Raw genomic sequence first — 12,536 nt, 5'->3', positions numbered from 1 at the left:
ATGTTTTTACAAAGCATTCAGCTGAGAAGAATTTTCACTATCCAAATGTGCAGGGCTTTTGCCAAGAGGCCTTTGGCCTGTTTTGGCTGCAGGTAGAGTGGAGTACATGGATCTTTTTTGCCCCTAAGCATTCTCCTAAATTCTTTAGCCAAAATCCTGGATAGGGCCCTGTAAAGATTTTTTCCTAGAGTTCAGAGAAGAGATTTTAAGGATTACAGGAGTCCAGCTGGTGTTGTTGGTAGGACACAGTAACCTGCACACTAAAAGCTGGACAATGTTTAGTTCTGCTTGCAGGTCCCACTGTTTACAAGGATCCACAACAAATGTGATTTGAACAACTTGAGGTTGGAGGACCAATTACCAACTGCTTCCAGAACATTAGATAAAATTATTCTTTCCTTCATGGTGTGTGCCAAGATGACTGTAGGGATTTTCTTGTGGTTGCTTCCCTTTAGGTTTCCACAGTCTAATGTTAGCTCTTCATCTTCCTACACTGTCATCACACTCCTGCCTTAGGATTCCCCCTTCTCTGTACAGCTGGAGTGAAAAATACTTAATTATGTCTTTGGAATATGTTGACAAGTTCTACAACTCGAAGCAAATGGTTTAGGGTGTCTTGTTGAGCTGACAGGTTATATAGCAGTAGGATGGGACAGTTATTTGCTGCTTCTGTGCCAGAGAAAATAATAAAAGCAAGTAATAAATTGCCTGCTTTTCTGGCAAGGGATAAGAAGTAATAAATTGGATTAGATGTGGAGATTATATGAGTGGACTTGTTCCTCAACTCCAGTCAAGCCAGTTGGAAGATGATTTTTCTCAGGAAAAGGAATATGTACTTTTTTATCCTCTCAGCTGGTGATCTGGTGAAAATATGAGAACCAGTCTGAGCTGCATTCTGAAAAAAATTGTGCACAGGAAATTTGCAGAACATATGAAAGAGATGAAAATTGAATGTTGCAGATGTCCAGGGGGTGATAAGATTTCATGCCTGGAACTCTATAAAACATTCTTCTGATCTGTGAACCTGGAAGGAGATGTACTTTGTTGGCAGCATTGTTGGCTGTACATGCCAAAGAGACTTTTCAAGAAAGTAATAATATCTGTGGGGTTTTCTGGGATTTTGGGAGGGCCCAGGGTTTGTTTGGTTGATGGCTTTGGGGTTTCTGTGGGGGTTTTTTTTGGTGGGTTGGTTTGTTTGAGTGTTGGGTTTTTTTAATGTGAAGTGAAACAGATTATAAACATAAATGAGAGCTGACCCACAGAGACCACAGACTTCCTTCTGGCTGTGTTTCTGAGTGTATTTGCACTCTGAAGTGCTGATATAAAACAGGAGGCATGATAGAATGGTGATGTTCATAAGGCCTCTAGAATTGCCTGAGCCATCTTTTACAAAGAAACACCAGAATAATAGTAATACAACTATATTTCAGAAGGTGTGACTAATAAGTAAGCCATCTGTACGATGTTTTATGGGATACTGTGAATTGAAAATCCAGAACCAAGAAGAGTTTGGGCTCCTTAGAAGCACCAAGTGAACCACAATATGACATTCCATGTACTTCATCCCTTAACATGTAAACTGCAGTGAGAATAAAGTGCTTTGATTCAGAATAAACATCTGTAGTTGCCATGGTTGTTTGAGATTTATTGAGTATATGAGATTTCTCTTACTGACTACAGTTTTGGGTAACTATATTATTAATTGCTTCATTTGTAGTGGATTTTTATTCTGTTACACTTTCAAACTTCAACAGGTAAATAACACTAAGAGGAGTGGTAGTTTACATCTGCTTATTTATTTATTTATTGTAGGTGCTGAGCTCCAAGCTGATGCCAACTGCAGATGATGAAATGGCAAGAAACTGTGCCAAGTCTTTCTGTGAAAATTTCCTCAGAGCAGGAGGTTTGAGGTTAGATTTCAAAACCTTGACTCGATTTGTAGCACTTTATTTGGTTAGCAGTTGTGTGTGGTTTCCTATTTCCACACTGTAGCACACTAATACACCTGTCAGCTTTTTTTTCAGAGAAAAAAAATCCACCCAAGGCTGTTTTACCACTGCCCGGTAGCTGTCATATTTAAGAGAGTAGCTGTTGTTAAATCTCAAAATCAAGCTAGGCACAAATAAGCTTGTGAGGTGTAGCTTGTACTAAAGTAGTTGATATTTGGATAGTTCTTGACATTTAAGTGTTTCAATTCAAATTTGCAAGTGTCTGCTTTGTACTCTTCTGTGTAGACACCAGTGGACATTTTAAGCAGTCACAGTATAGGTCATGCAGTGGGAACCAAATTAAATTTGTAATTACAGTCTTGAAAATTCAGACTCTTCAGATAGGAGTTGAGGTACAGTGTGAGTGGTTTGGAAGACCTGACAATACTGATTGTATGAGATTTATCAAGTGTACTTTGCTCTTCTGTCCAATTCTGTCCATGACACTCCTCTACCCAAGAGATCTTGAAGCATTTTCCAGCAGGAGCAGAAAGGTTCCATCTGTAGATATAAAAGGAGAAAATGAGGATGTTGGCCTCCAAAGAAGTCAGTTTGAACTGGGACTCAGCTGAGTGGATAGAAGGAAGGAAAGATAGACACAAATTAATTGAAACAATTCCAAATGGAGTCTGTCTTATCGATTTGTTTTTAAGTTTGGTGGTGAATGTGATGCAGAGAGATTCCATCCCTTCAGAGGTGGACTATGAAACAAGACAAGGAGTCTATTCCATCTGCCTGCAGCTTGCAAGGTATGTAATTGCTTCTCATTAGAGAAAGTGCTGCTTTCTTGGCTTTTAGCATGCAGCTTTTAATATTTAAGATTAATTGGTACTTTGAGTTCTGTTTCATTCACTCTGCGAGCGTTCAAATAGAAGCCTGATGTTTTTACTCTGTGAATGCAGGTTCTTGCTGGTTGGGCAGACAATGCCCATGATGTTTTTACTCTGTGAATGCAGGTTCTTGCTGGTTGGGCAGACAATGCCCACTCTGCTGGATGAGGATTTCATCAAGGATGGGGTGGAAGCTCTGTCCTCGCGGCCCTTCCGCAACGTGAGCCGGCAGGCGAGCAGGCAGATGTCCATCTGTGGGACTCCTGAGAAGTCCTCCTACCGCCAGCTCTCCGTGTCTGACAGATCCTCCATCAGGGTAGAAGAAATCATCCCAGCTGCAAGAGTTGCCATACAAGTAAGGAAGTGTTGGGTGGTTCTGATGTAGCAGTGTCATCTCCAATGACACCTGTATAACTCTGAGGTTTTTAATCAGTCTTTTATACAGGATTTTGCCCTGCCTTTTAAAAGCCTCTGAAAATCTTGACCATCAGTGTGTCTTCCAGTCTTGATCTGAATTTTAACATATTCTCATAAATTATTTTGGCACTATAAAAGGAAGAAGTACCCCAAAAGTGCTTACAATAAATAGAGGTACACAGAAGTCTTACTTGTGATTTCTCTTCAGTCACGCTTAACTCTTAAGGTCTTACTCTTGTTCATTTTCTGTGAATTGAAAGGAGGAGGTTCCTGCTTGAACTTGTGGCTTTATAATCCATGATACTTTGAATTAGAAAGAATTGGACAAACTTCCTCCAAATAGCTCATTAAAAATTAAATTTGCTTGATGGTATTGTGGAGAAGAAGGAAATTTTTTCTTTTCAGTACCTTAAAAAAATGTTGTTTGAAAACCCATTGAGTCCAGTTGAAAGAAACTTCATAGTTAATGTGACAAGTATGCTGTGTTAGTTTGTTGGGCAGTGCTTCCCAAATGGATTGAACTATTGAAATCAGCATGCCTGCCTCCAGATAGGTGGCAAGGGTATCTATCCTTGTGGGGAATTAAAAAAATTAATTACTTCTCCTAAGATAGCAATACCAGTCTCTCATTGGGAACAAAAAGACTCTTGAATGCTTGAGCCTGTGTAGAGAAGAGAGAGGAAAACAAGTGTAAATGTCAGTTTGACACAGTCCAGAAAATACATTCCTCTCATCCCTGTGATTAACAAGGATTGTTGAATATCACAGAAGTGACTGCTGTTTCTTGTTCCTCCAGACCATGGAGGTGAATGATTTCACCTCCACAGTGGCTTGTTTCATGCGCCTCTCGTGGGCTGCTGCTGCAGGACGCCTGGACCTCGTGGGAAGTAGTCAGCCCATCAAAGAGAGCAACACTCTCTTCCCTGCTGGGATTAGAAACAGACTTAGCAGCTCAGGTGGGTTAACTGTGTCCCTAAAGCAATCTAAAAGCATTTTGTTTAATCTTAACCGAACACTTTTAGGAGCTTGAAGCTGAATTGAGTGGATGTTCATCCTCTTGGGTGTCCCCCAGCTTGGGACATTATACAAATAAATTACAAAAAATCTGAGCAAATTTATGTATATTCATCAGGCATTCAGAGAAGTTTTTAAATTGCAGAGAACTGACCAAAAGCTGAAAACATCTGAGTAAAATTTAGTGAATTACAGCACTTGTTCTTTTTTTTTTGTTTTTTAATGCAGGAAGTAACTGCAGTTCAGGAAGCGAAGGGGAGCCCACGGCGCTGCACGCTGGGATCTGTGTGAGGCAGCAGTCTGTGTCCACCAAAGATGCTCTCATTGCTGGGGAAGCCTTGTCTCTCTTAGTAACCTGCCTTCAGCTACGTAGTCAGCAGCTAGGTATAGAAAAAAAATTAGATTATTCACTATTTGGAGTATAAGCCAGATGGGAGGAGGCTTTTGGATACAGTCAAGTGAAAAAAAAAATAATGAGGAACTTGTAGCTTTGTTAGCTGAGACAGCTCAAGCTAAAAACACAACATTCCATTAAAAATTACAGGGATTTTTTTTTTTTCCCAGGACTGAAATAAGGCATGTAGTGCTATTCTTTGATGAAATGTTTTGGGGAAACTGACTTACTGCCAGAATATAAATATTTGCACTGCCTTTGAAGTGTGTAATTCTGTAAGTGCTGCTGTTTGCATAGCTCCTGTTTAGTACTTGAGTCTTTGTACAGGAAGTGTAAACACTGGTGGTGCAGGAAGGCAAGGAAAATGCTGTTATATCATGGTGGCAGCCTCTAGTGAGGAAAAGAAATCAGGAAATAGCCTTTGCTGTTTTTCTGTATTGATGTCCTCTAGGTCCTGTGGTATTTTAATGCAAGACTGTCACTGACTTATTTTAAAATATTATTTTTAATAAGATAGCCTGGTACTCTTCCATTTCAGGATCTTTTTACAATTTGCCTTGTGTTGCTGATTTCATCATTGATATTCTGCTTGGATCACCAAGTGCTGAGGTGAGGGTCTTCCTCTGAAAACTTTCTAAAGGCTTCTTCTGAAATGTATATGTTTTGATAATTTCATATGGTCTGAACATAAAATTGTTTATTGCAAGTATTCCCACAGATTAGTATTTGAATAAATAACCTTTGTATAATTGTTAGTAATTCCAATATCTGCTGATGGGTTGATAGAAAATGCTGTAGTATTACATTTTCTAGGCTTGTTTCATCCATGAGATGCACAGGACTGTGCTGTGATTAGTCTATAGAAAATAGTCTCATTTTGGTGACACAAATTCTGTAAAGCTAGTACATTAGGGAAATTTTCAAGTAACTTTGATTTGGGTAAAATTTGATGGATACCTGTGAAATTTTGAAAATTTATTCCAAGTGTCAGAACCCTCCTAAAATTCATTCTTCTTGATTTATCTTGGATATTCTAAAACCTATTGACTTTTATGCTTACTTCATTTCATCATGTGTCATCTATTTATTTTGCATGACGTCTTTGCATCTTACCCCTTTATCTGTATTTATAATTCGTGTTTATCAGAGGTTTTCACTCAGGGATGAGCAGGGTTTGTTAAATTTCTAGAAACCAGCTCATAGCCTGGATTGCACCATTGTCCATTTTTTCTGTTGGATTTCTAACATAACAGGAGTGTGGTGATTTTTTTGCAACCTTTGAGTAACTGCTGGTGTTTGACAATGACTCTGTTGCAGATCCGTCGCGTTGCCTGTGACCAGTTGTACACCCTGAGCCAGACAGACACATCAGCTCACCCAGATGTACAAAAGCCAAACCAGTTCCTCCTGAGCGTTGTTCTTGGGGCCCAGCTGCCTCTTTGGTCACCAACCAGCATCATGAGAGGAATCAACCAGAGGTAAGTCACATGTGTGTTTATTGAGGAAGAAAATCTGACACATTTTTATATGAGCAGCACTACAGAAGCTCTAGGAAAAAGGGATTAGCACTTTGCAGGCGTTGGAAGCAGACATCCTGCAATTTCTAGAGGAGTAACTGAGAAGTTAAAGCATGTTGTTATTTTATTGTCAACTGATAGCTAACTAGAATTGCTATAAAGTGAGGGAAGAAATGAGGATTAAATATGATTCCTAACATTCAGAAGTAGCTGTTGGAAAGGAATATTTTTTTAAAGCTGCAGCATGCAGAAGCACACCTAGATGATTATGCTGCTTTGGGTTAGATGAACAGAGCACACAGACTTTAAAGACAACTGGTTAGAGAAAAGTTTATGATTTTAAGTATACCTTTCTTCTATTTATATCTGTTTCAGACTTTTGTCCCAGTGTACAGAATATTTTGACTTGAGGTGTCAATTACTGGATGACCTGACATGTAAGTATGTGCAGACTCCTGATTCCTTCATACTGATGGCAGCTTCCAAGCTTATCTTCCTTCTGTAGAAAAGATGTAGAGTTGCCTGCAGAAGGGGGTTACTACAGCTTGAGCTCAGAGTGACCTGCCAGTGTGCTGGCTGTCCTGTGCTAGTGCCTGGCATGGTCTGTTCTTGGCATTGGGTAACTGCAGGGCAGCTCATTCCTTCTGGAAAGTGAACTGAGCTCCCTGGTGGAAGGTTTACTTGATACACATGGGGGCAAAACTAGACCATTACCAAACTGTTTGAAATCCTTTGTATTTACATTATACATTTCCAAAGCTGCTGTTTTTTTACTGTGTTCATTTTTTTTTTTCCTTGCAGCATCAGAAATGGAGCAGCTGAAGATAAGCCCAGCTGCCATGTTAGAAGATGAGATCACTTGGCTGGACAATTTTGAGCCCAACCGCACGGCCGAGTGCGAGACTAGTGAGGCTGATAACATCCTGTTAGCAGGACACTTGAGGCTCATCAAGACTCTCCTTTCACTCTGTGGGGCAGAGAAGGAAATGGTTGGTGAGTATTCCTCTTTAAACTGACTAGACTGCTGTGAATTCTGCATTAACACATGACTAGACAGTCATGTGAAGACAACAGTAGAAGTGATACAGAGCTATAAGGACTGGTTTTAGCACTACCTTCAATATTTGATAAAACATTTGTTGATGTGGTGCTATGAAGTGGTTTTGTTGTTATGAAACACCTTTTTGACATTTGCAGTGATAATGTAAGTATTTAACAGCAGATGTGGATTGCTGTGTTGCAGGTTCATCTTTGATTAAGCCACTGTTGGATGATTTCCTGTTCCGAGCATCCAGGATTATTCTGAACAGCCATTCCCCAGCAGGCAGTGCTGCAATCAGTCAGCAAGACTTCCACCCAAAGTAAAAACTTTTTTTTTTTTTAATGTTGAGTTTTGTCTTCAATGTCATGAATGCAAATGTCAGTATTAAGTCCTGCAGATAGTAGGATTTAATGCCAGTGGTGGAGCATTTCTCCAGTTTTCTACACTTCCTACATAAATGCCCAAATGGCATTTTCTGTGTTTTTGTGTGATCCAATATCCTTGCATTTCTGTACTTCAGTGGTAGATCAATTATAAATTCAGGCACAACCAAGTGCTGATTTCATGAGTCCAAAGAATATTCCTTTAGCTCGTTACCACTTGGGAAGTTTGCTAAATTGGAGCATGAGCAGGAAATTAACTTCCCAAGCTCCTTGTAAAAGAGAATCTCAAAAGTTCCACTACTTCCTTTTTCCCTTCTCCCTGCTTATTTTGTAAAAAAACTGACACCAAGCAAGTCTCCTTCCACCTGAGAAAGCTGATATAGCCCAGAAAAGATCAACTGAAGAAAAAAGAGTGGGCTTTCTCCTTCCTGTCACAGCTGTTATGGCCATACAATATCTGAAGGGGTGGGTGTAAACTAGTTCATGTGTATTTCTGAGCTAATGCAGCTGGATTGTTTGTGTTGCACTGAGTAGTTGGTGTTAGATCAGGCATATCCTCACTGCCATTCCACAAACCAAAAAGAAGGTTCCAGTGGAGTATTTAACAGCCCCTGAAATGAATGGGACTTGATCCACCTTAGTGCTTTGTTCCATTGCAGTTCATCCCAAGCTTGCTCTTTTGTTTGCCTAAAGTAAATAAAGCCTTTTCTTTGGCCTTCAGAAGAAAGGGCTGCTGTGTTGAATTACTGCTGAAAAGAGCTGAGTTGGGAGGGTTTTGTACTAATCAAGCCCAGGTCTAAGCTCATCTCTTGTAGCAAGGATGTTGTCTGGTCTAGCTCTTCCCAGGTTTCCCTCCCTGTAAAAAAGTCATTTTCTCTCCATCAGTGTTACATGATGGAGAGTGTCTGCTTGTCCTCAGACATGCAACCAGTTCTGTGTCTTCTTTCAGAGCACCTCCTTTTCCTTCTACTGAATGTTAGCAAGTGTATCCATGTCAGTAAAGGAGGCTTGTTTAAAGGAGTATTCCTCTTGCCACTCTTCTCATTGGATTCTTCCCCATTCTCCTACCCTAAGAAAATAAAAAATAAATAGCACTGTGCAGTCCCTCAGGAGTGTTTGATCACTCAAAGTGTTCTTTAGAACATTAATTGTTGCCTGTTCTGAGTAATACAGCTTTCTGGAATTAGAAATAATTGAGTCATCTAGCCAGTAGACCTCAATGTGTTTTTCTTTGCAGGTGCAGCACAGCAGACAGCAGATTAGCTGCTTATGAAGTGCTGGTAATGCTGGCTGATAGCTCACCCTCCAATCTCCAGCTTATCACAAAGGAGCTGCTTTCCATGCACCACCAGTGCGACCCTGCACTCACCAAGGAGTTCGATGTAAGCAAGAAGCCTTTTTTTATTTGTGTTAGCATGGTTTGGAGTGCTCTGCGTGGTTTACTTGGTTGCTTCATTCATGAGATTTCCATGGTCTTCAATTTAAAGTGCCACGATGCAGCTAAGGGTAAATGCAGATACATTTGATCTTCCTCAGAAGCACATACTCCAGTGTGTCTTTGTCTGTTATTATCTGAGTAAGAAAGAAGAATTTCCTAAATAGCACAATTTTTTAATTACATTTTAGTCCATTTTCAACACTGTTGTGCAATGTGTTAAATATTTAAATGACTGCATATAGCGGTCTTGCAGTTTTTCAGAATTTATATTCCTGGTTCTCCATTAAATTGTTCTTAACAGCTCATATACAAGGAGGGGTGGTTTCAAACTGAAAGAGAGTAGTTTTAGGTTACATGTCAGGAAGAAACTCTTCCCTGTGAGGGTGGTGAGGCCCTGGCACAGGCTGCCCACATCAGCTGTGGCTGCCCCATCCCTGGAAGTGCTCAAGGCCAGGCTGGATGAGGCTTGGAGCAACCTGGGGTAGGTGGAAGGTGTCCCTGCCATGGCAGGGGGTGGAGTTGGATTAAGGTCCCTTCCAACTCAAACCATTCTGTGATTCTACAATACAAAGGTAGTTATAAAAGCTATAGAATGTTGTTGGAGTCTGATGTTTTCTAAAAGTTATTGGGACAAAAAACGTATTTGTCGTTCTAGTACCTTCCACCAGTGGACAGTCGCTCCATTTCTGGATTTGTAGGACTGAAGAATGGTGGTGCTACTTGTTACATGAATGCTGTTTTCCAGCAGCTGTATATGCAGCCTGGTCTCCCAGAGGTAATTAGTTCAGCATCCAATAAAATCCTCTTCTTGGAATTACTTTCACTTGAACCACGCCATCTTAACACCATTTGTAAATAAATTGTAAAATGAAAAGTCAACTGTGTATGTATAAATATGCACAATAAATACATAAAATTTAAGTTGTAGTGCTGTGGGCCATGACAGCTTATAGTATTGATTTTTCCAAAAAACAATTTAATAAGGTTATTTGTTTCCTTCCAGGCCTTGCTTTCCATTGACGATGATACTGACAATCCTGATGACAATGTGTTCTATCAAGTTCAATCTCTTTTTGGTCATTTGATGGAAAGCAAGCTACAGTATTATGTACCTGAGAACTTTTGGAAGGTATTGCATTTTTTTTTAGAATCTATAGCTTTTCTACTTAAAAAGTAATCATTTATTCAGCCTTTTTCAATTGCAGAATTTATAGAGTAAGCTCTAATTCAAAAAAACCCAAAATATGTTAAAATAAATTTATATTAAAAATACTTTTCTTAGTCATATATATATATATGAAACAACCACCTTTTAACTTATATTTTATATAGATTTTCAAGATGTGGAATAAGGAACTTTATGTTAGAGAGCAACAGGATGCTTATGAATTCTTCACCAGTCTTATAGATCAAATGGATGAGTACCTCAAGGTAAAAACCTTGGCAATTTCTTTTCTGGTTCATATGCATATCCTTGGTACCTTTTTTTCTCTTTTTGCTTTGATCTTTAGAAAAGAAGGCAGAGAGACATTTGGCTTATTTTATAATCTGCACAGTATTCAGGAGTTTAAAATTCCTACTGATTTCTTGGTCTTCCACCCTGCAATATATCCAACTGATGTCTAACTTTTCATCTCCAACAGAAAATAGGAAGAGACCAGATATTTAAGAATACTTTTCAAGGAATCTTCTCTGATCAGAAGATCTGCAAGGACTGTCCTCACAGGTAATGTCACATTTAGTGTATCAGTTACCAAGTTATGTGCTCCCAGAACTATTAAAATATGTAGGTCATAGTAGCACTGGAAAGTAGATAAATGCCCTTGTGAGCATCACAGCTTTGATAGCTGTGGGGCAAATGCAATATTCTTTCCTAAACATCTGTCTGGTTCCTGCCAGTTGGGTAAATCCTAATCTGTTTTTCTTCTTGAGTTTAGGTATGAGCGTGAGGAAGCCTTCATGGCTCTCAACCTTGGTGTGACTTCATGTCAAAGCCTGGAAATATCTCTGGATCAGTTTGTTAGAGGAGAGGTTCTGGAAGGAAGCAATGCATACTACTGTGAAAAGTGCAAAGAAAAGGTATTGATTCTTAATTTTTGTGAAAGAAGATTTGTGTGCAGTTTGATGTTTTCTAAGCATTACATGGTCGTGGAAGCCATGCTTAGTTGCTGCTCATTCTTGCTACACTGAAGATCAATTCCTGTAACTCATGTTGTAAACTAAAAATGTAGAGGGATGGCAGGATGGTAAAGTTCTGTGTAACATATTGAGATGTATCCCAGTCATCCTATGGACACCCTGCTTCCCATGGCTGGATTTTCACTGTGAATCTCTAGAAGGATGCTGCAGATTGCCTGGGGTATCAGATAGAGGTGATATTCTTGTTTCTTTTCAAGAGAACTACAGTGAAGCGCACCTGCATTAAGGTCTTACCCAGCCTGCTGGTAATTCACCTGATGAGATTTGGCTTTGACTGGGAGAGTGGCCGTTCTATTAAATATGATGAACAAATAAGGGTAAGAAAACTTTATGGTGCCTTTCCCAGCTACTTCGTGTAGTGGACTCTCATTCTTTCTGCTCATTTTTCCTTCTTTTCCTCAAATTTTGAGCAGAGATTTTGAGTATGTCATACACTTGCAACATGGTAGTGCTACAGAAAAGAATTGTTTTTCCTTAGAGTTTTCCTTGTTTGCAACATTCTCGGGGTTCTTTCAGAAAGCAAGGCAAAAAACCTCCTTAAAAGGAGTTTTTTATTTAACATCTGTGTAACAGGCATAAGAAGTTGAAGTTCCATATTTTCCTTTGGTGTTCCTAATGTGGGAAGTATTGATACCGTTCTCATAAAATTACATGAAGGATGTACACACTGCAATGCCTTGATTAATCCCAACTATCTCTTCAAAGTTTCCCTGGATGCTGAACATGGAGCCTTACACTGTGTCGGGGATGGCTCGTCAGGACTCGTCCTCAGAAGTGGGGGAAAACGGCAGGAACACAGACCAGGGAGGAGGAGGAGGCTCCCCGAGGAAGAAAGTTGCCCCTACAGAAAACTACGAGCTCGTTGGTGTCATTGTCCACAGTGGCCAGGCTCATGCAGGGCACTACTACTCCTTCATCAAGGACAGGAGGTAACGGGCAAGAAGGTTCGTGGGGGAGGTTTGAGAGCTGTCTAAAGGCTTCTTGTTCTGGGAAGGTGCATGGAGCCATCCAGAGCTCCTCTGGAACCACTCTTCCCTTTCTCAACACCTACCATGAGGCAATGACACAGTGATATGGGACATCACAGAATAAAATCCTCATTCATTCCTATGTACCTTGTATTGCAGTTTGAGGGCTTCCTGACTTGCAGGTGATGTGCCTCTCACAGTTTTAATCAAGGTTATTTTTTAAAATGCAACTTTGACATCAATTGAGCTAAGCTTTCTTCTTACTGTCAAAACAAATGTGAGTTCAAGCTTGTCACTTCTAGGCTATTCAGGGTGGTTTGTTTTTTTTACTGGGACAATCAACTAA

General features: G+C 39.9%; 1 protein-coding gene across 1 annotated transcript in view; it reads left to right on the top strand.

Annotated features, from left to right (window-relative positions):
* USP24 (ubiquitin specific peptidase 24) overlaps window positions 1–12,536 on the top strand; it is a 62,474-nt gene that overhangs the window by 34,930 nt on the left and 15,008 nt on the right. Inside the window, exons 31-48 of the mRNA XM_053984983.1 lie at window positions 1,813–1,910; window positions 2,642–2,737; window positions 2,945–3,173; window positions 4,032–4,191; window positions 4,478–4,633; window positions 5,182–5,252; window positions 5,961–6,121; window positions 6,536–6,597; window positions 6,962–7,153; window positions 7,404–7,521; window positions 8,823–8,967; window positions 9,679–9,798; window positions 10,027–10,152; window positions 10,356–10,454; window positions 10,667–10,749; window positions 10,961–11,102; window positions 11,420–11,539; window positions 11,928–12,151. Coding sequence (XP_053840958.1) covers window positions 1,813–1,910; window positions 2,642–2,737; window positions 2,945–3,173; window positions 4,032–4,191; window positions 4,478–4,633; window positions 5,182–5,252; window positions 5,961–6,121; window positions 6,536–6,597; window positions 6,962–7,153; window positions 7,404–7,521; window positions 8,823–8,967; window positions 9,679–9,798; window positions 10,027–10,152; window positions 10,356–10,454; window positions 10,667–10,749; window positions 10,961–11,102; window positions 11,420–11,539; window positions 11,928–12,151 — 2,402 coding nt within the window. The remainder of the gene's footprint in view (window positions 1–1,812; window positions 1,911–2,641; window positions 2,738–2,944; window positions 3,174–4,031; window positions 4,192–4,477; window positions 4,634–5,181; window positions 5,253–5,960; window positions 6,122–6,535; window positions 6,598–6,961; window positions 7,154–7,403; window positions 7,522–8,822; window positions 8,968–9,678; window positions 9,799–10,026; window positions 10,153–10,355; window positions 10,455–10,666; window positions 10,750–10,960; window positions 11,103–11,419; window positions 11,540–11,927; window positions 12,152–12,536) is intronic.

The sequence above is a fragment of the Vidua macroura genome, chromosome 9 (assembly GCF_024509145.1).
Source record: "Vidua macroura isolate BioBank_ID:100142 chromosome 9, ASM2450914v1, whole genome shotgun sequence".
NCBI lineage: Eukaryota > Metazoa > Chordata > Aves > Passeriformes > Viduidae > Vidua > Vidua macroura.
The sequence above is the reverse complement of the archived record's forward strand: the minus strand, read 5'-3'. Positions and strand labels throughout refer to the sequence as shown.